The sequence below is a fragment of the Gopherus flavomarginatus genome, chromosome 5 (assembly GCF_025201925.1).
Source record: "Gopherus flavomarginatus isolate rGopFla2 chromosome 5, rGopFla2.mat.asm, whole genome shotgun sequence".
In the NCBI taxonomy this organism is placed as follows: domain Eukaryota; kingdom Metazoa; phylum Chordata; order Testudines; family Testudinidae; genus Gopherus; species Gopherus flavomarginatus.
The window spans coordinates 28,692,554-28,720,435 of record NC_066621.1 but is presented as its reverse complement, the minus strand read 5'-3'; the positions used below and the strand labels follow the sequence as shown (position 1 = coordinate 28,720,435).

Sequence of the window (27,882 nt, the reverse complement as noted above, 5' to 3'; positions counted from 1 at the left end):
AAACACCCCAGAGCCCAGGAATCGAGATGGTGGGAAAATTTCATTCAAACCGTTTCTGTCCGAAAATCCCATTTAGACTAAACCAGTTTGTTTCTCAAAATCATAACAAGTGGGATGAAAGATCTTTGCAAAAATATTTTGTTGCAAAACAAAAGCATCTCCTCTTTGTCAGAGTGTGTTAAATTGTCTCCTCGCACACAAAGAGGAGACACTTACATCTCAACCATTAGATAAGATGCTTCAATCTGAGCTAAGTCGTTGCTACTATTAACAATTTCAAAATAAAAAAATACAAATAAAATAGACTATTTCAGCTAATCTATTATGTCATAATCTGGGAAACTTCATATTATGCACTACTTCTAGTGACACTCCCAAATGGATCCGCATCCTTCACCCACCATGAGGTAGGTAAGAGCGGATCATTATTATCCCTACTTGAAAGAAGGAGAAGCTAAGGTTGAGAAAGGAGAATTGACTTGTCTTAGGTCACACAGCCCGTCAGAGGCAGTAGTGTTGGGAATAGGACGAAGAGCCCTGATTTTCAAACTAACCATCGGATCTTGAATTTCAGACATTGAATGACCTGAATACTGTGCTCTCAGATGAGCTCCAGACCAACAACAGTGACAGTAATTATTCAGCAAGTATTTGAGGAGAACTGCAATGTTAGAGAGAATCATCAACTGCTCAGAGACAATTAATGCAGAGAAGCAGCAAAATTTATCAAAGATAGAACTGGTTCTGACTTATTTACTTGATCTTAAAAGAGAACAACAAGGACCTGCGTCTCCTTCCTGTCAATAACCCCCTGCTCATCCAATCAGAGTAGAGACTGAGGACGGGAGGCTGAGGGTTCTCACCAGAGAGCCCAGAGGATGGCCCAGGTCACTGGTGGGGATCACTGCCCGAGCACTATTTCAGTCCCACATTTTTGGGTGGACCTTCCATAGTGGAGCTGCAGAGGACTTTCCCGCAACACACACACACACACACACCTCCTTCCTGCTGTTGGGAAGAGAACAGGAGAAAGGACAAAAGAAGCAAGAGAAGAAGAGGAGGGAGGGATGGAGGAAAAGGTGAAACAAAAAGGACAAACCCTAATGTCCCCAGTGATTCTAAGGGACAAACTCCTAGGTGCGCAATAAAATTCTGCCTCCTTAAGCTCGTGTTTTCCATGCCTAGAATTCACTTGTCACCAGATAGATCAGACTGAACAGGTTTCAAACCTCCAGGAGGCTCTTACCTTCTAAACAGGGACGCCTGTTTTCTAGTAAAATCACTAAAAGGGAAGGAGGAAACTTGAAAGAGGTTCCTCCTGGTTCTCACGTCCATGACCCCAAATAATCTCTCAGTCCTCAAAGAGAGACCTGGAGAAGGAAACGTGCTGAAGCAAAGCCACAGGGGTCTCTGAGGTTTCACTGGCCCCTCGCCCCTGTCCTGCCTGGCTGATGTCAGCATCTCTCTGTGAGGTCACCACCTCTCCACCACCTTTGACCAATAGTCTCAGGTCCTGCAAAAGGCCTTTGTGATGTCACTGCCACACCCCTCCCTTGCTAGGCAAATGTCCTGCCCCTGGCCAGGCACTTTGGAGGTTTGAGCTATTCCCTGTGGATCACCCCACTCAAGGAGCATTCGTTCTAGGCAGCAAGCCGGCTAGACAGGAAAACATCAGACGCTGCTCCCAATGCTACACTCAGTTTTTCAGAAATTAGTCGACTTCATGGTCAGAAGAAACCATTAGAGCGTCTAACCTGCATATCACAGGCCTCCTGTATGACACAACAGCTACTTTGGGGTCAAACACATTCCAGAAAGGCATCTAGTCTTAATTAAATGACATCAGGAGATGGCAAATCCACCACTTTCCTTGGTAGCTTGTTCCTGTGGTGAATCATCCTCGCTGTTGACTATTTGTGCCTTAGTTGTAATATGAATTTGTCTCTTTTCACTTTCCAGCCATTGGGTCTTGTTATGCCTTTCTCTGCTCCATTCAAGAGCCCGTAAATACCCAATCTTTTCTCTCCATTAAGGCACTTCAACACTTCAATGAAATCACCTTTCAATCTTCTTTTGATAAGCTAAACAGGTTGAGCTCTTTCAATAGCTCACTGGAAGGCATTTTTCTCCAGCCCTCAGAACATTTGGTGGCTCTTTGCTGCCCTAGCTCCAATTTCACAACATCTTTTTCAAATGAGGACACCAAAACTGGAGGCAGTATAAAGGTTGTATAAAGGTAAAATTAAATAGGTTGCAGAGGAGTTTTTTTTAATTTTGGTTTTTGTTGCTAAAATTTTTGTCTCTCTTCGGTGAGAAAAAAACACTCCCCGAATGCCAAAATTTGAGCCATGAAAAGTGGCAGTGTGAACTGCACTTCATAGGTGGAGTGCTCCCGGTGACGAAGCTCCTGCCCCTCTTTGGAACTAGTTTGGCTTTGTTACCGGGGAAGCTCTCTCCCAGTGATAAGGATGACCACACAGCGCACCATACAATGGCATGGTTAGAGTGGCACAGCTGCACCATGGTAAGGTGCGCGGTGTAGACACAGCCTCAGAGCTGGGGAAAGCCCACAGGCGCTGAGGAGCACAGGGTTCAGACAGAGACATCCGTTAGGAGAGGAACTATTCACAGGGATTCTCTATAACCTAGTAAGGTGGAGAGGATGGAAGATGATAATGTACAGGTAGGTTCTGATGAGAAACAGTGAAATGAAAGAGTCTCCCTCAATTATATCATGTAATAGCAGACAGCTAAAGTGGGACACATTTTAGAAGTGCTTAAATACAAACACTAGATGTCTAAGTACTAAGACGGGTGAATTTAAGTGCCTGGTATTGAGTGACGATATTGATAGAATAGGCATCACAGAAACCCCTGCACCCCCTCCTGCACCCACATGGGGAGACTGACCTGTGTGCATGGAGCAGCTGGCATTGCTGCCCCCCACTCCTCCCTGGAACGCTGCTCATTTGGGCACCCTTAGGGGCTGTGGGATGTGGGGGCAAGAAGTGAGATCATCCGAGCTCCTTGCATCCAGGTCACTTTCCTCAGCTGGGCTGCATAGCGGGAGGGCAGAGAGCAGCAGCTTCTGATGCTCCCCTCACAGCACAGCCCAGGTGGGAAAAGTGACCAGGACGCATGGAGCACATAGGGTTGCTCCTCACTCCCCTCAAACTTCTATGGACCCATGGAGGAGCATTGGGGCAGGGGAGAGCAGTGAGCACCTTTGCACTGCCACACGGTGCCCTTTGACCCCTGGAGCCCTGGGCGGCTGTCGGGAGGCACCACCCCTAAAGCCGGCCAGGCTCCCCAGAACGAGCAGCATAAAACTCAGAGACTGGCCACACACTGAGCAGTGGTAGCCTGGGCGGCTCATAATGGAGGCTCAGCGGGAAGGGGTGTCATAACATTTTTTCCCAGATTTGGACCTTAGCGTCCAAAATATGGGTGTTAGCATGAAAACCTCCAAGCTTAGTTACCAGCTTGGACCTGGTAAAGCTGCCACCAGCCAGGGATTTATACAGTGCCTGGCTCACTGTGGTCTTCCCAAAACCTTCCCCGGGGGACCCCCAGACTCAGATGCCTTGAGTCTCACAACAAAGGGGAATAAACCATTTCCCTTTCCCCTCCTCCGCTCCAAGTGTTCCCTCGCTGGGTTCCTGGAGAGATATACAGAAGCAAGCTCCGTGAGTCTAAACAGAGAGACTCCCCCCTCCCTGTTTCCAGTCCTGGAAATAGAAGTACCGAGATAGCTAATCTCTCTTCCTTCTTACCCAGAGGGTATGCAAAGTCAGGCTTAGTAAATCTAACACAACGAGATTTTCCCCCTGACTTCTTCCTCCCACCAATTCCCTGGTGAGCTGCAGACTCAATTCCCTGGAGTCCCCACTAAAGAAAAAATCCAACAGGTCTTAAAAAGAAAGCTTTATATAAAAAGAAAGAAAAGGACATAAAAATGGTCTCTCTGTATTAAGGTGATAAATACAGGGTTATTTGCTTAAAAGAAAAAAATGAATAAACAGCCTTATCAAAAAAGAATACAATTTAAACATTCCAGCAACTACACACATGTAAATACAAAAAATAAAATATAAACTTATTGTCTTATTATCTTTGTACTTACAACTTGGAAACAGAAGATTAGAAAGGCAGGAGATAGAAAAATTACTCTCAGAGCCGAGAGGCCACAGACACAAGACAAAGAACAAAGAACTCACACACAAACTTCCCTCCACCCAGATTTGAAAAAGTCTTGTTTCCTGATTGGTCCTTTGGTCAGGTGTTTTTGGTTACTGGTGTTACCCCTTTATAGGTAAAAGAACATTAAACCTTAGCTATCTGTTTATGACAAGGGGGCTCAGCCTCCCCAAACCTTGCATTGTCAAGGGGACAGTGGGGCCCATGACCAGGGGCCCTGGCCAAGTTAGGTCCCCCTGGAAAAGTCTCCCCTATGTCAGCCCCAGGGCTGGAGGAGCTCCCACTCCCTGCTACAGCCCGGGGGCTGCAGCAGCGGCACAGAGCTTCTTTGGTCTCAGGGCCACAGCGAGGCAGGGGTAAAAGAGTGATAGGATGGGGCTGGTGGGGGAAGGGGTGGAACAGAGGTTACAGTGGATGGGGCCATGGGTGGAAGAGGTGGAAGGGAGCAGAGACACAGACAGAAGGTAGGGACATGGTTCTGGTGCTGGGGCCCCCACACTTGTTCTCCCTTTCCCGGGGGTTTGGCATCACTAGCCCAGGCTTAGCAAGTAGGGTTTAGTGGTCTCCATAATGTGGGGTGCAACTCCTAGGGGGACACAGAGGAACATTCATGGGGGCACCTCATTACCTGAGCCAGCCCACATGGAGGGCAGGGAGGGAACAACACTCAGCACCGCTCTGCCACAGCTCTTCCCCAACCCCACCCTCAGCCTGAGACTCTGGATCCCAGCCCGGCGTCGACCCCTGTACCCCTGTCCGCACCCCTCTCCCCAGCAAGCAACAGCCCCACTCCTCCCAGCCCCGGTTCTTGACCGTGGCTTCCGACGGGCCACAGCCATGGCTAAGAGGGCACAATGTGAAATGTTTGGGGACCACTGGTTTAGGGTCACGTCCTCAATCACTTCTCTGCAGTCCAATAAAAGCTATTCCTCACTCACTTACCCCTCCATCAGGACGGACTAGGTATGTTCTGCTGCCTTTCACTCATACAGGAAGGAGAATAACATTTCATTCCACTCCATCCTAAAGTGATTTGTAACCCAAGACCATCTCAAACTGGTCATTTTGGGGAAGCGGCACCATCATGCTGCATAGCTAGGCAGAGTAGGTGTGTCTATGCAAACACGGTCTGTTCCTGAAGTCTTTCCCCAGCTCCTCACTAGGTGAGAGAGGGGAGCTCATTCAGACCCTGCTTATGCTTAGTATTTAAAAACCCCTTAGTGGCCCTATGTCTGCCGGCCTTAGATTTCTCCTCCTGTCCGTTTTTTGACAGCTCAGATGAGGTGACCGAGTGGTTAAGCTGATGGACTGCTATCCCATTATGTTTTGCCTGCATGGGTTCAAATCCCATTCTCATCAGAGGCATTTAGTCTTCACCCTCCTTTATAGACAACCATCTCCCCTTTTGATACAATAACAGATCAAACAATGTTGCTTGTGTTACCCAAATTTGGGTCAGTTAGTAAGCTTAGAGAGGACTAATAATACCCCTCCACCCCAGAGTTTGGCAGAAAGCAGCACATTTATTAGCTTGATAGCTAAGCTCAAAAGAAGGGATGTGGGAGGGTGTCACACTCATACTCACGCTCCCAGGACAGGCCTGGCAGTGGAGATGTCAAGATCTTTTAAGGTAAGTGTCCCACAGCGCAGCGATGGACGGTGCGATGAAGATCAGTCTCCCTGAGGTACAATAGAATGTAACACAGCGAACCACTGGCCAGATGGGTTGGGTGAAGGGCATTCACTGGAAGTACAAAGGAGAGTGGGAAAGCCACTTCACAGGCATTCAAAGAGGGAAAGGACACATGCTGGGGAGGGGTGGGAGTTTAACAGACCTTTTGAGCATACAGGTTATACAGAGCTTAAAGATCACTGCTGCTCCTACAACATGATAAGTTCTCAAGCAGCATGTTTCTTACTTTGCCCATCTGTCAATTTTGAGGTTTATTCATGGAAATATTTTGCCATTGGGTTGTGTGTTTACACAGAAATTGACATTTACCAACAAATATGCAATTCCTCCAAGCCTGCCGTTGATGGGTTTAGAGGGACACATTCACTCTTCCAGGTCCCCATGCCAGGCCTGTGCTCTCCAAGTTGTCAACTTCCCACACTGCTGGGATCCTTCCCTCATCTCCCTCCAAACCACTGCCCCACCCCCACTTCTGGGGTCCCCTCCCCACACTGTCTAACTCCCCTGCTGGCAGGATCCCTTCCTGTTCCTTTCATTTCCTGACTTCACTCTGGGCAAAAGCTCTGCACTCTTCCCACACCAGAAGTTGAACCCAGGCCACCTGGGTGAAAACCAGGAATCCTGACCACTAGCCCATATGAGATTATTGTTGCATCTGACGAAGTGGGTATTCACCCACGACAGCTCATGCTCCAATACGTCTGTTAGTCTATAAGGTGCCACTGGATTCTTGGCTGCTATTATTACTACAACTCAGGCCTTGGCTACACTGGAGAGTTACAGTGCAGGTGGTGGCTTTACCGCGCTGTAACTTACTCCCTGTCCACACTGGCAAGGCACATACAGCACTGTATCTCCCTGGCTACAGTGCTGCATGTGCTCCACCTCAACGAGAGGAATAAAGAGAACAGAGCTGGTGCTGCAGCGCTGGGGTGCCAGTGTAAACAGTGATTAATCTTACTACGCTGTCACTGACTTCTGGAACCTTCCCATAATGCATTTAAGTAGAGATAACGCTCTTTGTTTTGGTGTGATGCCTCTGTTTGTTTTGTTGTGAGCTCAAGGCTCCCGGAGCTGCTTATCTAAAAACCAAACACAGTTACTGTTTGCAGTGAATGAGCAGAGGCAGGGGGATCCCTTTGGAAAGCCCACAGCTGGTGTTTGCTTGAGGAGAGAAGCAGCCGGGTGGGCACAGGGGGGGTCTGTTTTGGATCAGCGGCTTATCTGGTCCGTGAGGAAAAAAACAAAGGCGGCTATTTGCATTTAGTGAATGAGAGAGAGGTTGGGGAGGGGGCTTGAACTTGCAAGGCAGGGAGTGACACAGTGTCAGCTCCAAAAATCCACTCGCTCGTCTCCCCCATGCTCCGTGTCACACTCCACTCCACCCCACTCTCCTCTTTTGAAAAGCACATTGCAACCACTTGAATGCTGGGATAGCTTCCCATAATGCACCACTCCCAACAGTGCTACAGATGTGGCCATGACAGTGTGCTGGTAGCTGTCAGTGTGTCCACACTGCAGCGCATTCCCTACACAGCTGTAGGAAGACAGCTTTAACTCCCAGCGCTGTACAGCTGCAAGTGTAGCCAAACCCTCTCTAAGCCGACCCCTTATGAGAACAGCAGGGACTAGCATGACTGTATGTCCCGATTTTTGGGTCTTTTTCTTATATAGGTGCCTATTACCCCCACCCCCGTCCCAATTTTTCACATTTGCTGTCGGATCACCCTAGCAGGGGTTGCACACAGGGCTGCATTAACCTTCAGGTGCTGAGGTTTCCCTCTCTCCATTCCCAGCGACTGTGATCAGGAAACAGACATCAGGGCTCCCAGGTGCTGCACAGACCATGACTGAAGTGAGACCCCATATTATGCAAGGTGCTGTACAATCCCTGGCCAACACTGAGACACCCAGGGGGTTCCCCTCAATTTCCCTGAGCCTCTGCTGCCCAACTTCTTCTGACTCCATCTGGATCAACTCCCCTTGCAAAAAACCACCTTTCCAAACAGTCCTTCTTTCTCTGCCTCCTGATTCTGGTTTCACACCCTGGGACCATCTCCTCCGCTTCCCACCCCCCGTGAAGCAGAGATGGAGGCAACTTCAGCCACTGGAGTCAGCCTCAGCGAGCACTGCAGCCAGCCCCAGCGGGAGGGGGGTGTTTGCAGACACAGGAAGGGAGCAGCTGGGAGCAGGGGGTGCTGGGAAGAAGGCAGCAGGAGAACAAAGCTCAGAGACACAACATGGGGAAATTCCAGGGGGCGGGGCTCTGACACATCCCAGCTGTGGGCAGCTCCTGGGGGCGGGGCTCTGGCACAACCCAGGGTGGGGCTGCTCCTGGGAGAGGGGCTCTGGCCCAGCCTAGAGGCGGGACAGCTCCTGGGGGCGGGGCTCCAGCACAGAGCGGGGGTGGAGCAGCTCCTGGAGGTGGGGCTCTGGCACAGGCCGGGGGCGGGGCAGCTCCTGGGGGCGGGGCTCTGGCACATTGTGACGCGCAGCCTGGGCTGAGCAGCTGCTCCCTGGTTCTCCACGTGCTGCCAGCAGCGCTGGAGCTGCCCGAGCCAGAGAGGAGCCGCTGTTCTCAGCTGCAGTCAGGATCTGCCCCCGGCCGCGCTGGGATCCAGGTGGGGACAGAGACTGGGGCCCGGGGGTTCACCTTGGTGTGACTGGTGGGAGGGGAGGGGAGAAGCCGGAGCTGCAGGCGGGGGAAGGGCGGTGGGACATTGTGACCCGAAGCCCCCGGGGAGTGAGAGACCCCGGGAGGGCGCTGGGGGGGCGGGAAAGTGACTCTGCCCCGGGGAGTCTGGGAGAAGCCTTGGAGCCGCCTCGGCCCCAGTGGAGCTCCAGGAGGATCAGCCCGCCCCGCTGGGATGGGGGGGCCGGGGCCCAGCGGGGGGACAGAGGCTGGGGCCCGGCCGTCGTGTGTATGTGTGGGGGGGAGGACCCCGGGGCCTGGCCCGGGGGGGGCGGAGCCTGGGACAGACCCCGGGGCCCGGCCCGGGGGGGCGGAACCTGGGACCCAGCGGGGAGGCCGAGGGGGAGCTCGGGGCCCGGCGGGGAGGGCCGGTATATTAAATCGCTCCCAATAAGAATGTGCTACTCCCGGGCACTGCGCATGCCCAGTAACAGCCGCTGAAGTAGCTGCCCTTCCCCCTGCCCGGACCAGCTGTAACGTTCTGCCGGGCGCTGGGAGCGGGGCTGGAGCGGGGCGGGGGAGTAACAGGGAGCGTGGGGGGCGGGCGCTGAGCAGGAAATTGATAGGCGGGGGGGTCAGGCAGCTGGAGGCAGGGTCGGGGGAGGCTAAAGGGCACAATACGGGCTGGGGGGAGGAGCATTAGTTGAGCTCAGGGGGAGGCGCTGGCAGAGCCCACCCCCTTTGGTGTGGGGGCGGAGGTGTCGGGGGGGAGAAGCCGGAGTTGCAGGGAGGGGGAGGTCACTGGGGGGGGGGAGTAGAACTGTCTCTGTGCAGCCAGGACATTCCCGGGGGTGGGGGGGAGTTGAGTTAACTGGATCATGTCCCTGTTTTTGCCACTTCCTCCCATACACACATTCTCTCAAGATTTCCTCTTTGCTCTCTCATTATCACACGTGGCTATAAAATCAAGGGAGATTCCCCCCCCCCCCCCCCCCGCCAATGATCAGCTCTTTAATTGCCTCTGATTTTCCCTTTTCTCTCCATACTTCTCAAATGTCAATTTAAAATCTCTCCGATGGGGAGTGGATTTTCCCACCCATTTTATCTGCAGCGATTTGTCCTTGTTCGGGTGGGAAATTGTTGCCCTGGGTCATTCCCCAGAACATGGCTGCCCCAGGGGTGGGAATGGGATGGGATGAGATGTCCGTTCTCTGCCAGGGCGGGGAAGGGAGGAGCACATCCCCCATGGAGACTGCCCAGACCCCATTTCCCAATCCCCCTGCTGCCCCCTTCCATTGGCCAGGGAGCCTTCCAGCTTCCTGCCCCCCTTTAAATCAGCTCCTCAAAGGGCTCTGAGCTGCTCATGTGAATGGTGGCCGGGGGGGGGCATTACATTCTGTTTATGTATTGGACAATCATATAAAATGCAGTCCAACAGTCCCCCTTTTCCACTAGTTATTTAATAGCAACATCAAATCCCCTCCGATCTTGGTGTTTTTCTCTCATGTTATCAAATGTCATTTGTGACAGGTTGTCTCTGCGTATCTCTGTCATAAACAGATAGCTAAGGGTTAATGTCTCTTACACCTAAAAAGAAGTTCCTGAAACACCTGACCAGAGGACCAATCAGAAAACAAGACTTTTTCAAATCTGGGTGGAGGGTTTTTTGTGTGTGAGTCCTTTGTTCTTGGTCTTCTGTCTGACTCTCTTTTGGCTATGAGGGGATTTTTATTTCCTGCTTTTTATTCTTTTGTTTTCAAGTTGTGAGTACAGAGATCATAAAAACAATAGGGGTTAATGTTTTTTCTTTTGTATTTACATGTTTATAGTTGCTGGAGGGCTTTGAATTGTATTTTTTTTGAATAAGGCTGTTTATTCATATTTTTTTAAGCAATTGACCCTGTATTTGTTACCTTAATACAGAGAGACCATTTTTATGTATTTTTTTCTTTTTATATAAAGCTTTCTTTTAAGACCTGTTGGAGTTTTTCTTTAGTGGGGAACTCCAGGGAATTAAGTCTGTGCTCACCAGGGAATTGGTGGGAGGAAGAAGTCAGGGGGAAATTTGTGTGTGTTAGATTTACTAGCCTGACTTTGCATTCCCTCTGGGTGAAGAGGGAAGTGCTTGTGTTTCCAGGACTGGAAATAGAGAGGGTGGATTCCCTCTGTTTAGATTCACGGAGTTTGCTTCTGTGTATCTCTCCAGGAACACCTGGAGGGGGGGAAGGGAAAAGGTTTATTTCCCTTTGTTGTGAGACTCAAGGGATTTGGGTCTTGGGGTCCCCAGGGAAGGTTTTTGGGGGGACCAGAGTGCCCCAAAACACTCTAATATTTTGGGTGGTGGCAGCTTTACCAGGTCCAAGCTGGTAACTAAGCTTGGAGGTTTTCATGCTAACCCCCATATTTTGGACGCTAAGGTCCAAATCTGGGACTAGGTTATGACGATCTCAAAGACTGATATAGAATAACCCAAACATTTGCCCCACTTCTCTTTAGTAGTTTTATTTCTAATTGAATATGATGGGTTGCTTTTCCCTGTGCTAAGATGCAGCAACCTCTGGGGTGGATCCATGGTGGCCATTATTTGCTAGTGACAGGCCATGGACCTTTCTTGCCCTCTAGGGCTTCCATTGTCCTGTTAAAGAAGCACCCCCCAGGGCTCCTTCTGCCTGTGTGACTGTCCAGCAGGGAGCGGTGATAACTTTCTATTCACTTATCAGGCACTGTGAGGTAACAGTGTTGCTGTGTGGGGAGTGGGGCTGTGTGGGGAGATTACAGCTGAAGGGGCATTGTGGTAGTGGGAGGACTCTGGGTGGCTGGGCAATGGATACCCTAGTCAGGTTGGTGGGTTGTGGAGGTTTGGGGTTACAGGGGTTGGTTGTGATGTGCCCATCCCTGAGGCTATGGGTCCTGGAGGTGGGTATCGCTGGGGGCCTGTTGGCTGCAGAACAGCAGGGGCGGGTGTCTCTTGCGGGGGCGGGACAGGTGTTTAGAGAGAGCCTGGTTCTGTGCCAGGGGCTCTGTCTGGGCTTCCCCGGCTGGCTCCTGGGATCATTGCCATGCCCAGTGCGCAGAGGTGGGAGAGGGGATCCCTGGCACTAGGTCAGGGGATGCCAGGGAAGCAGAGTGAAGGGTCCCACTGTAAAACATCAAGGGGTCCCGCTGGGTGGAAGAGGGAGTCTCAGACAAATGGCAGGGCAGATCCTGCTGGTGGTGGTGTGTGTGTGTGTGGGGGGGGGGTCCTAGGCAGGCAGTGAGGAACTGAGTTCCCAGTGGATGGGTCTCTGGCTGCTGGGGGCTCTTGGTGGGGGGAACCCTTTGGGATTCCCAACCTGACAGTCATGGTCTGGTGGGGATTCCCTGGCTGGTGGGGCTTTGAGGGGGATCTGGGGTCCCTGGCCAGGGACTCTGGGGGTTCAGTCTCAGGTGGGACCCTGGCTGTGGGAACTTCTACTAACCATGATCCTTCTCTCTGATCAACTTGTGCCAAAGTCCTGGCTCCAAGCACTGCCCGGCATTCCCCCGTCATGTGCCCTGTCACTGGGATAACTTTCTGTCCACTTATCAAACACTGTTAGTGTGAAATCACAGATTTTGCTTTTCTCCTCTTTTGAAAACTGCAGGAATTTTTGATTGCCTTTAGAAAATTTGTGCCCCCAGTCCTTGTCCTAGATCTGGGGGGTGAGGGAGGTGGGAAGGGGGTCAGCACTGCCACACAATGGTCTCTTCCACAGCATTCTGGACTCATTCTTTCTAAAATCTGGTGTCATTGAGACCATTGTTAATCCAGAGTCACTCCAGATGGACAGTGGGGCAAATGAAATCAGCAATTCTCCCTGTGAGGAGGGGCTTTCATTAGCTGCTCTCCCCAGAGAGCTAAAGGAGGGAAGCTGCTCAAACGCTCTGTCCCTCTCTGCTCAGGATGTTGGGGTTCAGCTTCCTGAGTCAGATGCTGCAGCCTCCATTGTGATCTGGGAGACCAGGCTTGGCAGCTGCTGCTCCCCCAGTGGGGCTCTGTGCTGGAAAGTGACTTTAATTAAACCTGCTTCTCTGCCTGGCCCAGGGGATGACATTCTCCAGCTGGTACTAGCCCTCTAGCGCAGCCCTGGGCCCTGTTAATACTAATTTCTGTGCCAGACATTCCAAGTATCTGAAAGTAACGAAGGGAAAATGCTGGGGTCTGGCCTTAAAATGACTCCACACAAAGAGAACCCCTCATTTCTCGTCCCATTAGCAATTGCAGGATAAAATCCAGCAATGAGAGAGCAAACTACCCAGGAATGGGACTTTTCTACCAGACGAGCAGGGAGAGGGGACAGGGAAATGTGATAGAAGAAGAAAGAGAGACTGAAAGGGGCCGTGGGAGAGAAGAGTTTGGAGATTTCCAGATCTCTAATCTGCCCAGAAAGATGTATTGCTGCACCCCGGATAGAGTCACTTTCCTATAGAAAAGATGAGAATCAAACAGAGAAGAATCCAGTTCCTGACTCCATATTCCCCCTGTTGGGGTGTGGCTGCTGTGGGGTCAGTGTCTGAGGGAATCCTCCACAGTGACTCCTTTGGTTCTGCTTTTTTCTAGCCTTGTGTTCAGAGATTTTGTTATGGGACGGGGGGAGGGAGAAAGGTTAAAATGTCTCTGTGGGCTTAGCCTGGCCGGAGAGGCCAGGTCTACACTGTAAAAAGATATCAAGCTTTTCTCAGCATGGCAGACTCTATGGCGTCGGTCTGCATGGAAAGGGCCTGGGGGAATCATGCTGTGAAATGAATTAAAGCCTGTTCTGAAACCTTCAGAACTGCCCTTCTCACCCTGCCAGGCTGCGGAATAATGTCCATGTTTCGCTCCAGTTCATCCCGTCCTCTCGTTGGACAGGGTAGAGAAATGGCTGCAGAGGAGCCAGTTCAGGTAGGTATTATCAGGGGGTTGCTGGTGGGCTCCTCCAGGAGGGAGCGGGACAGCAAATACCCCAGAGATGGGAAGTTTTGCACAGTCTGGTTTGCAGAAAATGCACAGGATGGAGAAAGGGAGCAGGACAGAGGTGTGCTAAACCAGCTAGGAGTTAGTTAATAAGTGGCCTAGATTCTAGGAACAGACCCAGGAGGTTCGGGGGTGGAAATGCTTTAGTTTGTGGGGCAGAAAATAACCTAGCTCCATGGAAATGGGAAAACTGACCAGACTCGTAGTGCTGGAGCCCGACCTGCCTAACCAGCGGCTGCTGTGAGATATGAAGGGGGCACCCACCCAGTGAGGCTTAGGGGTGATTCCTCTCCCTTCACATCCAGCTCTTCAGAATGGGGAGAGTGTTGGGCTTCTGACCAGGGAGCTGTCCCTGGACCCTGCTAAGGGCTCCATCTCCTGAATCAGTCTGTGGCTAGTAGGTGTGTGATGGCTCTGCTGAGAGAGAGGAGGGGCTCTCTCTTTGTTCCCTCCCCCTGGTGCTTCCTGGATGCTCTGAGCAGCGTGGGGGTGGGACTCTGACTGCAATCCACCCAGAGTTTCTGTTTGGCTCCTGTCCCCCATGTACAGGGGGGCTGTGAGTGGGGCAGCAGGTACTGAGTGTTGGACTCTCGCTCTTTCAGAGGCCGATGACCTTTGAGGAGGTGGCTGTGTATTTCACCAGGGAAGAGTGGGCTCTGCTGGACCCTACTCAGAGAGCCCTCTACAGGGATGTCATGCAGGAGAACTATGAGAATGTGACCTCTCTAGGTAAGGGTTACTCTCCCCTCGGTTCTTGGAAGGGGAAATGAAGAGAGATGGTTCACGCCAGCCCCACAATGCCACCTCTACTCTGCCCTGTTTCAGCATCACGCCAATATACCAGTGACACACACTGTCAGAGACCCTCCCCTGCTGCAGAACACTTTGGGAACAGAGCACAGGAGCCGTATCGCACAGCGTCAAATATCTCCTGTTTGCTCAAGTAAAACTGAGGGTTAGGTGCGGCATAATCAACAGAAGCTTCTTACCCCTGACCTCTCAAACCTTGAGCCTTCTCCACCCAGACCTGAATGTGCTTGGGGTGTAACAAGCAGGCTGCTGGAGTCAGAGCTGCTGGTCCAGAGTTACCTATCACACAGACAGTCCGTGTGTCCTTGAATGCTGGCTGGGAGTATCCAGAGAAGGAAGCTCAGTGGCGGATTTAGTGTTAGTGGGGCCCTGTACTCAGCTCCATTTTTGGGGTCCCTCCTTGGGACCCAGGCAAGAAAAAGAACATTCTCTTATCTTCCCCAACCCCCATTTTTCTTTCATTTTTTTTCATCCTCCTCCTATGAGTAATAGTAAGTAAATGAAAATAAAATGAGGTATCTTGATTGTTTTTGTAGTCTAACTGATTTTTCCACAGACCACTTGAAAATTGCTGAGAGTCTTGGTGCACCACTTAATGATCTTTCCAAATATTGTTTGTACTGTTAGCTAACTTTTGTAAAGTGCTTTTTAATTTATTATTAAAAAAAAATTAAAAACGTTATCGACCACCTGTCAAAGACAGTGATAGTGAGGATGAAATGCGAAGGCAGATTAGAGAGGCTATCAAAATAAAGAACTCCATAATAATGGTGGATTTCAATTATCCCCATATTGACTGGGTACATGTCACCTCAGGACAAAATGCAGAGACAAAATTTCTCGATACTTTAAATGACTGTTTCTTGGAGCAGCTGGTACAAAACCTGCAATGAGAGAAGCAACTCTCGATTTAGTCCTGAGTGGAACACAGGATCTAGTCCACGAGGTAACTATAACAGGAGCACTTGGAAATAGTGACCATAATATAACAACATTTAACATTCCTGTGGTGAGAAGAACAGATCAACACTGGCATTTAATTTCAGGAAGGGGAACTATGCAAAAATGAGGGGGTTAGTTAAACAGAAATTAAAAGGTACAATGACTAGAGTGAAATCCCTGCAAGTTGCAAGGACACTTTTCAAAGACACAATATTAGAGGCCCAACTTAAATGTATCCCCCAAATTAAAAAACACAGCAAAAGAACTAAAAAAGAGTCACTGTGGCTTAATGACCATGTAAGAGAAGCAGTGAGAGATAAAAAGGCATTGTTTAAAAAGTGGAAGTGAAATCCTAGTGAAGTAAATAGAAGGGAGCATAATCACTGCCAAATTAAGTGTAAAAATGTAATAAGAAAAGCCAAAGAGAAGTTTGAAGAAGGGGCTAGCCAAAAACTCAAAAGGTAATAACAAAATGTTTTATAAGTACATCAAAAGCAGGAAGCCTGCTAAACAACCAGTGGGACCCTTGGATGATCGAGATGCAAAAGGAGCCCTTAAAGACTATAAAGTCATTGCGGAGAAACTAAATGCATTCTTTGCTTCAGTCTTCGTTGCTGAGGATGTTGGTGAGATTCCCAAACCTTTTGTGGGTGACAAATCTGAGGAATTTCCACAGATTGAAGTGTTACTAGAGGAGGTTTTGGAACTAATTGATAAACTTAACTGTAACAAGTCACTGGAACCAGATGTTATTTACCCAAGAGTTCTGAAGGAACTCAAATGTGAAATTGGGGAACTATTAGCTATGGTTTGTAACCTGTCCTTTAAATTGGCTTCTGTACCCAGTGACTGGAAGATTGCCAATGTAACGCCAATATTTAAAAAGGGCTCTAGAGGCTATCCTGGCAGTTACAGACTGGTAAGTCTAATGTCTGTATCAGGCAAATTAGTTGAAACAATAGTAAAGAATAAAATTGTCAGGCACATAGAAGAACAAAAATTGTTGAGCAAAAGTCAACATGGTTTCGGTAAAGGGAAATCATGTCTTACTAATCTATTAGAGTTCTTTGAAGGTGTCAACAAGCATGTGGACATAGTGTACTTAGATTTCCAGAAAGCCTTTGACAAGGTCCCTCACCAAAGGCTCTTACATAAATTATATTATCATGGGATAAGAGGGAGGATCTTTTCATGGATTGAGAACTATTTAAAAGGCAGGGAATAAAGGGTAGGAATAAATGGTAAATTTTCAGAATGGAGAGGAGTAACTAGTGGTGTTCCCCAAGGGTCAGTCCTAGGACCAGTCCTGTTCAACTTATTCATAAATGATCTGGAGAAAGGGGTAAACAGTGAGGTGGCAAAGTTTGCAGATGATACTTGTGACAATTCGGTTCTGGTGGGACTCAACTGAGAGTGACAAATCGCTTAAAACAGGGCAGTTACAGCCCAAGGCTGGGGTTTTTCCACCTCTAAGGCAAACCAAACCAGCCAGACAAAGAGGACTCCGGCTTCACCCCACTGGTTAACCACAAGTCACACAAGCAATTCCCTTAGGCACTCCAGTCTTCCAGTATCACCACCAGTGCACTCGTCCAGGGGATGAATGGTTACGAAAACCAACACCCCAATAAAAGAAAAAGGTTCTCTCGATCCCAAAGTATCAAGCCCCAAACCCAGGTCAATATACACATCAGATCTTACCCACAAATCACGCTGTTGCCAATCCTTTAGAATCTAAAATCATAAAAGGAAAAAGATAGAGCTGAGAGCTAGAATTGGTTAAATGGAATCAATTACATGCAGTAATGGCAAAGTTCTTGATTCAGGCTTGTAGCAGTGATGGAGTAAACTGCAGGTTCAAATCAAGTCTCTAGAGTACATCCCCCTCTGGGATGCGTCAGTCAGTCCTTTGTTCAGAGCTTCAGTTTGTAGCAAAGTTCCTCCAGAGATAAGAAGCAGGACTGAAAACAAGATGGAGATGAGGCATCAGTCTTTTATAGGCTTTTCCAGGTGTAAGAACACTTTTGTTTTTACTGTGGAAAATTACAGCAAAATGGAGTCTGGAGTCACATGGGCAAGTCCCTGCATACTTTGCTGAGTTACAAGGCGTATCTGCCTTCTCTCAGTGGGTCATTAGAATAGCTGATGGCCCTTAATGGGCCATCAAGAATTCTAGGCAGAGCTAACACCAAGTTGTCTGGGATGTCTCCCAGAAGCACAGCATAAGTTCGAAATACAGACAGTATAGAGCCAATACTCATAACTTCAACTACAAAATTTTACATACATATAGACACCATAATTATAACCAATAACCCATAACCTGGTCTTGGACACCTTACATGACCCCCTTTTCATAAGATTTGGTGCCACTACAGGACCTTGGTTTCAACCATGTTCTGTATGGTCCCAGATTATATCAATAACGTCACAATACTAAACTGGTCAAGATAGCTAAGACCAAAGCAAACTGTGAAGAACTTCAAAAAGAGCTCACAAAACTAAGTGACTGGGCAACAAAATGGCAAATGTGTATAAAGGTAAAGTAATGCACATTGCCAAAAAAAACCCCAGCTATACATAGAATATGATGGGGGCAAAATTAGGCTAATCAGGAATAAGATCTTTTTGTCATTGTGGATAGTTGTCTGAAGACATCCAGCAGTGTGCAGAGGAAGTCAAAAAAGCAAACAGGATGTTAGGCATTATTTAAAAAGAGAGAGACAATAATACAGAGAATATCTTATTGCCCTTATATAAATCAATGGAAATAACTAATTTAGACCCCATCATTTTATGTGTTTATTTGGGATTATGTTTGCCAATGGGCTGCACTATGTGCTACCCTGATATCTAGTACTGCTCAGATCCTGCATTCAGTAATATCCCTGCCCTTCCTATTCCCTTTCACCAATGAACCCCACGCTTATGTTTCCAGCTTCCCCGGGACTCTGTCTTTTTCTCTGGACCCATCTGTCAGCAAGAAGCAGTGTCAGGGAGACTTACCCTTTCTCTGGAGACTTCAGTTTCTGGGACGTGGATTTACTTTCTCTGGGTTGTAGGAGACTCTTTGAAATTGAGTGTCTGTGACATTAAGCACAGTACAATCTGGACTGTTGAACAACTGTGTTCCCTCAGTTCTCCAAGCTGGGATGACTTTTCCACTGCTCTACTGTGAGAGCAGCCACTCCTGGGCAGTTCACACACTGTCTCCAGCATGTAACTCACTCCCAGCTAGACAGTTTTGAGTGCTGCTAGTCAGTGACTCACAAATTACAGTACCTCACAGGAGAACCCCAGAAAATTCTCTGCTCCCACACTTCCCCCAGAAATGTGCATCTTGCCCTGTCCAGCACACTCCTGAACAATGGGAGCTCATATGAAATCTGTTGTTTCATCAGTGGAAAATGACGTGCGCCTGCCCTGTTATTCCAAATGGAGTTTCCAACACACTTTAATCCAAACACACTGATTAAAAAAAAAAGAAACAAAATTATTAACTACTGAAAAAAAAGATTTTAAGTGGCTACATGTAATGAGGCATAAAAGTCAGAATTGTTTACAAAAGAAATGCAAGATAAAACACAAACTAAGGTTTAACTTAGCAAGCTAAAACGGGTTTAAAACAAATGTTTCTCTCACCATCTGCTGAGAGAGGCTGGTTTTCCTTTCAGCCAGGACTCCCCCCTAACCTGCCCCTGCCGCCCACATTCAGTTCTTCAGGAGTTGTCATGAGCAAAGGGAAAGGGAAGAGAGAGAGTGTCTCATGCATTTTCCTCACGTCTTTTTATAATTCAGTCCTTTGTACTAGAAACCACTTCAGTTCTCAGCTGAGTCATGGTGACAGGCTGTCATAGATGCGAGCTTGAAGCGATCCCTGTGATGAAATGTAAATGTCTTCTTCACACCTTCTCCCTGGTGGAGAATGGCTATTTGACCAGCTGTTTGCCTTGCTGTCTCTGAGGAACTTAGGGTTAGGGTTGCAACTTTTTCAGTAATTTCATACCATAAAATGTCATAACTTTACATACAATGTTGCTACACAGTTTAACAGGAGGCTATTCAGTAGATTATGTCTTTTCAAATGATACTTCACAGTGATAAATGAAGGGGAGGGGCGGGATCTCCCTTTTATAAACACCCAGCCAGCCAGTTGGCTGTAAAATCCCTGTTGGTGTGAGTTCTCTGCTTGCTTTACCTCTAAAGGGTTAACAAGCCAACAGGGTTTTAAAAAAAAAAGTATTGGGCACCTGACCAAAAGAGCCAATGGAAAGGCTACAACTTTGTTAAATGGGAAAGTAACTTTCCCTTTGTCTGTTGTTCTCCGGAGAAGACGACGCGAAGTAGCAGTGCTGTGTAAGGCTTGAAGCAGGTATGAAAATTCACCTTCCATACCTAGAAGAAATTATTTTGCTAGGGAACGTTTAGACAGACACAATCAGATTTATTTTTTATTTTGGCTTTTGGATCTCCTCTGTGCTATCCCAGATGCTTTTGTTTGCTTGTAAGCTTTAAGCTGAACCCTGAAGAAAGCTATTTTGGATGCTTACAAAAATTTTCTTTTAAGATCTAGCAAAAGCCTACGTTCCAGATGTATTGTGTTCCTTTTCAATTTTAATAAAATTTACCTCTTTTAAGAACAGGATTGGATTTTTGGTGTCCAAAGAGGTTTGTGCATGTGATTTGATTATCTGGTAGCCACAGATAATTTCCTTTGTTTTCTTTCTCAGCTCTTTCCCGGAAGGGAGGAAAAAGGGCTTGAGGGTGCCCCAGAGGGAAGAATTCTCAAGTGCTTCTTCCTGGGTCCAAGGGTTTGGAGTTTTCTGCATTTGGGTGGTGGCAACATTTACCAAGCCAAGGTCAGAGAAAAGCTGTAACTTTGGGGCTTTAATACAAGCCTAGAGTGGGACAAATTAATCTTTAGAATCCTGGTGGGCCCCCGCTTTCTGCACTCAGAGTGACAGATTGGGGATTCGGCCCTGAGACATACTATGAACAAAATTGATCATAATTTTGTACAAGAGTGAACATAGGGGTACAGACTTGCACATGGTCTGTCTGTGTGTTCCCAACATATATGTGGGTATTTTAATCCCTCACAAGCAAGGTGTTTGACATCTTCAAACACCCGGGGAACCGGTCCTGGGAATTGACCAGTTTATTAAGTGACGCTGTATGGAATTGAGAGACACCTTATATTACTATTATTATTTTATTATAAATAACAATATGATGAAATTGCAATAAATCGTGCTAGATATGCCATGTAAGGTGTCAATGAAACATGTTATGATGTTCCAAGTATGATAATCTTGTTTCTATCTTTGTATTGTGAGTTACAGATATGTAGGGTATATCTGTATTCCAGATTTGTGTAGTGTTTCTGAATGACACTGCCAGACATATTGGCATCAGCGCTGCCCAGCCTGTTAGATGGCCTATCCAGAGTCATCAGCCATACAATAAACCCACTGAAAGGATTAAGGGGATACACCTATTGAGTCAGCAAGACATGCAGGGGTATGCCTGTGTACTGAGAGCTCCAAGGCTTTTCCATGCCATGTGCTATGAAGCTTGTGTTTGGGACACAGGAAGTGGAAGCCACTTGGCAAAAGGAATATAAAGGGCAGCTGAATCATCTCCATTTTGTCTTCAATCCCCATTCCTACCTCTGGAGCAACTTTTCTACAAACCGAAGGCTTGAACAAAGGACTGAATAATCTGGATGTGTACCAGGGATCCTTTCAAGCCAGAAACTCACCAATATTGCTAAGAACCAGATACATTCAGAAATATATATATATATATCTGATTGCTTTCCCATTTAACAACTTTCTTTCTTTCTTTCTTTCTTTTTCTTTCTTTCTTTCTTTCTTTCTTTCTTTCTTTCTTTCTTTCTTTCTTTCTTTCTTTCTTTCTTTCTTTCTTTCTTTCTTTCTTTCTTTCTTTCTTTCTTTCTTTCTTTCTTTTAAAATAAACCTTTCGTTGAGATGCTTTCTTGCTTATAAACCTTTAGTTTAGGTGCTAAGGATTGGGTGGCATCATAGTATTTTGGGTAAGATTCAAACCCATACTGACCTGGTAATGTGGCTGACCCTGGGGTCAGAGGAACACTGTTTATGTGAGCAGAGTTTTTAAATAACCTTTCACTGTCCTGGACCTAGGTGCTGATTGGGAGTCAGAGAACTAGAATGCAATAAAGGGGGCGTGTGATTTCTTTTTTCAGTTTCTTGATAACCAGTGTGGGGGATCAGAAGCACAGTTGGTGACTGGTTGGTGAGTTTAACTTCCATGTTAACCACCAGTTTTGGGAGCATCTGCTGTCCCTTTTTCAGCCTGCCCTGGTCTTGGCCTTTTCAGTGAGGACTGCCCCAGGCACACTGGGTCACACTAAGCACTGAAGTTCAATTAATAGAGTGTTTTTATGACACAGTCATATGATATCAACGGAACTCTTTTGTTTTCTTTCATCTAAGCGGGGTTTCCAGTTTCCAAACGTCATATAATCTCCCATCTGGAACAAGGAGAAGAGCCATGGGTCTCAGACCTCCATGGTTCAGAGGATAGATGGATCCTGAGAGCTCCCTGCACAGGTCAGGAAACATTAAACCAACTCAAAATTTGTAAGTGCCTGAAATAAATATCTGGTGTGCCCAACCAAGCCCTTGGGGAGGTCTCTCTGTTCATTATTGTCCCTAGCAAGGGTCGCATCCTCAGGGTAAATATAGCTCATGGCTTCCAGTAGATCCTAGCAGACACCAGGCCATGGCTTCCTTCCTTTCCCCTGTGAATGTAGATGGGATGTGAAGGCCAAATTGATCCCCTCCTCTCTCCTATTTAGGGGAAGATTTTGGAATTCTTATTTTTATTTGACCTCTCTCAAACACTTGTATTGGCTTGGTGTTCCCCTTTCCATCCCCGTTTGAGGTTTCTGTCTCTATCGCAGCAGATGATGCAATGGTAGGTGAGAAAAAGGAGCAGAATTATCAGCAGGAAAATGTTGAGCAAGTGGATAAACACAGAATTATCGCAAAGATAACAAAGAAATGTGTTGAAGAGTCATGAGCAGAGAAAATCATGCAAGACTCAGCACACACCAGAAAGAGAGCAGGGAAAGCAGCCAGGAGAGAAAATGGGTAAATTTATTTTCTGTCAGGGATCTCAGAAGAGCGTCAAGGAAACCACAACACAGCAGAAAATCCTCGTGGGAAAGAGGAAAAATACATGCTGTGACTGTGGAAAACGCTTCTCTAGCAGCTCACACCTTTCTGTTCATCAGAGAATCCACACAGGGGAGAGGCCCTATGAATGCAGGGAGTGTGGGAAAAGTTTCACTAGCAGCTCAAACCTTTCTGTTCATCAGAGAATCCACACAGGGGAGAGGCCCTATGAATGCAGGGAGTGTGGGAAAAGTTTCACTAGCAGCTCAAACCTTTCTGTTCATCAGAGAATCCACACAGGGGAGAGGCCCTATGAATGCAGGGAGTGTAGGAAAAGCTTCACTCAGAGCTCTCACCTTACTGGGCATCGGAGAATCCACACAGGGGAGAGGCCTTATGTATGCCATGAGTGTGGGAAAACCTTCAATCACAGCTTGCACCTTCTTCGCCATTTCAGAACCCACACAGGAGAGAGGCCCTATAAATGCCATGAGTGTGGGAAAAGCTTCCTTCACAGCTTTCACCTTTCTAGACATCAGAGAATCCACACAGGTATCAGACCCAATGGAAGCCGTGAGTGTGGAAAAACCTTGTCTTGCCACTGAGCCCATGTGAGCCGTCAGAGAATCTGCAAGGAGGATCAACACCATAAAACCCTCTAGGGCTATCAATACTTTAATACTTTTCCTGATTCCCACAGAGTAACTTTTAAAAACTGTTTGAACTGTTTGAAGCAACAATATCCCTCAGCTTGTCCAGATGGGTGGCCCAGTTCTGCCTTTTGCAGTTTGACCTCTTTGAGGTGAACCCATTTGTCCTTTCTATCAACTCCATTCTCCCATGAGGAGTTCGAGTGTGCCCTTCCCACAAGAAACAAGGGAGCATCAAATTTATACCATTCCTCCTATTGCAGAGTTATTGTTAGTCACCAGTGATGCAGATTGTATCATTGCCATTCTCACGTTGCTGTGGGTTGTGCTGAAGAGCAGTTATCATGGAACTTTGCAAATTATGTTTAAATGAAGAGGAGCAAGGGGAGGGAAAAAAGTGCCATTTCAGCCTCTGTGATACTGGAAGGAAATGTAATAAGCGGCAGAGTCCTGTGGCACCTTATAGACTAAAAGACGTTTTGGAGCATAAGCAATATGCAAAAATCTGTAGAATAACACTTCAGTCTCCCTGGACACACAATCGCAGATTTAAAAATAGCCATCCTGCAGCAAAAGAACTTCAGACCCACACTTCAAAGATAAACTGCTGAGCTTCAGTTTATTTTCAAATTTGACACCATCAGCTCAGGATTAAACAAAGACTGTGAATGGCTAGCCAACTACAAAGGCATTTTCTCCTCCCTTGGTGTTCACACCTCCACTGCTGTAAGGGAGTCTCATCCTCTCTGACTGAACTAACCTTGTTATCTCTAGTCTGATTCTTGCTTGCATGTTTATTCCCGCCTCTGGAAATTTCCACTACATTCATCTGACAAAGTGGGGATTAACCCACGAAAGCTTATGCACCAATATGTCTGTTAGTCTACAAGTTGCCACAGGACTCTTTGTCACGTTTTACAGATCCAGTCTAACACGGCTACCCCTCTGATACTTGGAAGGAGATGGGGTGACTCAGAGATTCCCTCCTTCCCCATCACGGCAGAACTGTAACCTTTTGTCTGAGCCAGGCAGAGTTTATCGTCATCACATTCTACCCCTCCACTTCTCAAAGTGTCATGTGATGAAGTGTTCTCAGTTGTCCGTGCTTGGAGATGATGCTTTGACTTATTTAATCCTATACCAGAGTCGCTATGACTCGAGATGAAAGTATCAAAGGCCTGGAAGGGGAATTCAAATGGATCCTAAATACAATGTCGTCATTTCGAGTTTAAATCCCAGGTTCCATCTATTGGTAAAGCCAATTCTGGTAAGGTGGCTATATTTCCCCCATTATGGGGATGCTGGGATACCCACTTTTGAAGCTCACCCATCTTTGGGGTGGATCCTGTTGTCCTTTCTATCAGTTCCATTGTCCTGCGAGTCATGGGAGTGGATGTCCTTTCTACCAGGAATGTCATCACCCCAGGTGGGGGAGATGGGGGTTGTCTTCAACCAGCTACGCTGAGATAAAATCTACCTGGGTCTCATCACTGTGGTTGCCATGGAGTCAGCTAGCTTAAGTTCACTTTCCTGATGTAAAAAGACAGCTATTCTTGCAGTAAAGACATGGGCCATGGATAGCGGGTGGGGTTATCTAGCACATTTCCTCCTGATCTGACCTAACCATTGTCACATTTCCTTGTCTGAACAAACCTGGAGATTCACATTTAAACTCCTCCTCCCAGTGCAAAGTTATTGTTCAAGACGTCAAGTTCCTCTCTGAGGACAGATTGTCTCATTCCCAGTTGTTCTCACGTTACCCTGGATTGTGCAGTACTGCAGTTATTTTGTTGACTTTTTTTCTCGTTTAAAATGTATTTAAATATGATGAAGAGCTGGAGTAGCGTCAGGGAAATAAGGGTCATTTCAGGCTCTGTGACACTGGAAGGAGATGGGGCGACTCAGAGATTCCATCCTTCCCCGTCACCCCAGAACTGTTACCTTGTGCCTGAGCCATGCAGAGTTCACCCCTTCATATTCCTTCACTTCCCAACGTGTCTGGTGAGGTCATGTTCTTGGCTGTCCATGCTTGGGAATGGTGCTTGGACGTCTTTGATCCTAAATCAGAGTCACTCTGGCAGGAGCTGAAAGTGTCACAGACCTGGAAGGGGATTTCAAATGGATCCCAAGCACTGTTCAAATCCCCTTTTCCCTCTATAGGCAAAGCCACTTCTGGGAAGGTCGGCTGTTTTTTCCACCCGTTATGAAGGTGCTAAAACTCCTGTAAATAACATTAATGAGACAGTGCTGGGTGAAGCAGGTTTCAGTGGATCAGGGGAGAATTTCTCTTCCTGATTCTGAGACATCAGATGTAACCTACTCTGGAATTTCACTTTAAATTAAAATGAAAGTGTCTTCTACCTGTCTATGATATGGGTTTTCTATCTTTCATGAAGGCTCCTTGGTCATATAACTGCATGTTAGCTTTGTTTGACAGAATGTAGCTCAGATTTATTGGGAAATTTCAGACAAATAACCGTTTTTGACTTCAGGTTTGTTTTTCCCCCTATCCCTGCATGATGACATGGAGAAAATTCAAATGCAGCTCAGTCAACAGGAGAGAATACTCCAACTGCTGGACATATTACATTGGTCTACAATTTTTGAGAAGTCGTCTGCTTCAGAGATACAATGTGCTATTTATTATGTATTTTGATGTGCTGAATTCAAATATGACAATTAAAACAACTGATTGGCTACTGTTTCTAAGATATTTAAGTTTTTACATTTTATGTCTATGTATATTATATGTCTATGTCTATGTCTATTTTATGTCTATGTCTATAGTAGAGTTTTAATCATAAATTGTAAACCTAGGTCTTTTCATGTGTTTATAGTTGCTTTACGTGATATTTCACCTGTCCTGTTTATGAAACACTTTAAAAATCAGCAGAAGGGTTATATAAATAAAATTTATTATGAAACAAAAGGCAAAAAACTATTATGTACACAGTTTAGTCCTATTCAGTGTCTACTCGGCGCTTCTTGGCTTGTCTCTCGTATTCATTTAATGGAGCATCTCTTGTCACTGTCCAGCAATAGTCTGCAAGCATTGATGGGCTCCAATTGCCCTGATAGCCTGCCAGGAGATTCCACTGCTGTAGTCTGGAGCCCAACAGCTCTGCCTTACTCTTGGGTAGTTCCAAATCCCTGACAAGGTCATTCAGTTCACCTTGTGTTATGAGGTGTGCTTCAGAGGAGGAGGATGGGAGAAAATGTGGGTCCTGTGACATTGATGGTTCAGGACCAGAAGTTTCATTCTCTTCCTCGTCTGACTCAAGTGAGAAGGATTCTGGTGCATCAGGAACTGGCAGTCCTTCTCCGTGGGGTACTGGGCGTATAGCTGATGGAATGTTTGGATAATGCACAGTCCACTTTTTCTTCTTTGACACACTTTTCCCAACTGGAGGCACTATGCAGAAGTAACAATTGCTGGTATGATCTGTTGGCTCTCTCCAAATCATTGGCACTGCAAAAGGCATAGATTTCCTTTTCCTGTTCAACCACTGGCGAAGATTTGTTGCACAAGTGTTGCAGCATATGTGTGGGGCCCACCTCTTGTCCTGAGCTCCAATTTTGCAGCCAAAATAAAGGTGATAGGCTTTCTTAACCATAGTGGTTATATTGCGCTTTTCTGATGCAAAAGTCACTTCACCACAAACATAGGAGAAGTTTTCTGCACTGTTCACACAAGTACGAGGCTTCTCTGCTCACTTTGGCTAAACAGAAATGTGTCCCTTTGCAAAATCAAACACTGACAAATAAGAGAGCATGACACTGTATGATTTCTAGAGCTGATATAGGGCAATTTGTTCAGCAGAGTGATGTAAACTTCATTATGATTGCATCATCCATGACTTCTAGGAATAACATGATGCAATTCATATCATGTATGACGCAATACCAGCTTCAGATTGCATCATTCATTGTTTTGCTTAAAAAGCAAGTACTGTCCAAATCCAGCCATAGATTTATTCATAGATCCAGTCAAAGATGTATTTTAGTCATTTCTGGTTTAAATTGAGATCCCTTCCCTTTATAACTCACTTATCCTCCGCCATTCCCAAGTCAAGGGTCGTATATACTGACCCAATAGCATATCTTGAAAACTAGAGCCAATCAACAATTTTAAGAATCATTTTTGTTCTCAGTGACCCAGAATTAGTAAAGTGGGACTACATTTACTTCAGAAGCATTTTGGCTGTAGAGCAGTATTATCAAAGAAACAGTCGTGTGTTTAAATCTCCACTCTGAAAAGGTGAACAGCAGCAGACTCCAAATGGTGCAATTGACCAAAGTAAGTGCACATGGTCACAGGGGAGTTCAATTGTTTAAGTCAATATTGTCTCAGACGATCCAGGGATAGAATTCCACAGCAAGTGACTTGGAACTAGGCAAAATGCCCAGGTATTTGGTTCCCAAAGCATTTGTGACCAAGTCCCTACAGGAGGTTACTCCTGAAGAGATCTCATTTGGGAATGCTGTCTGTGATGAGGTGTATCAATGCTGCACTGGCACTGCTAGGGTTAACTGCACCCTGTGGGCTGAAGAGGCCACACACCCTCACCCTCTCTGGGCATGCTCTGACTGGAGACGGAGTATAAAAGGGAGCAGCTCAGCTCAGCCTGGGTGGACTGAGGAGGAGAACAAACCTGTATTGTTGGCTCCTGCCAGGAAGCTGCTGGACCCCCAGGCCGCACCATCCAGCCACCCTGAGGCCTCTGCAGACACTTAGTTGACGGCCAAAGATGTGGTGATGGATTCCAGGACATTGCCAACTCTGAACATAAGGGTGGGAAGTGACTGAGGGAACGGGACTGTTG

General features: G+C 46.9%; 2 protein-coding genes across 2 annotated transcripts in view; both read left to right on the top strand.

Moving 5' to 3' along the window:
* Positions 1-27,882, top strand: part of LOC127052581 (zinc finger protein 436-like) — a 269,164-nt gene that overhangs the window by 54,909 nt on the left and 186,373 nt on the right. The gene's annotated exons all lie outside the window — the stretch shown is intronic.
* Positions 13,260-27,882, top strand: part of LOC127052647 (zinc finger protein 707-like) — an 80,922-nt gene continuing 66,299 nt past the window's right edge. The window contains exon 1 of the mRNA XM_050956532.1: positions 13,260-13,425. Coding sequence (XP_050812489.1) covers positions 13,348-13,425 — 78 coding nt within the window. The 5' untranslated portion in view covers positions 13,260-13,347. The remainder of the gene's footprint in view (positions 13,426-27,882) is intronic.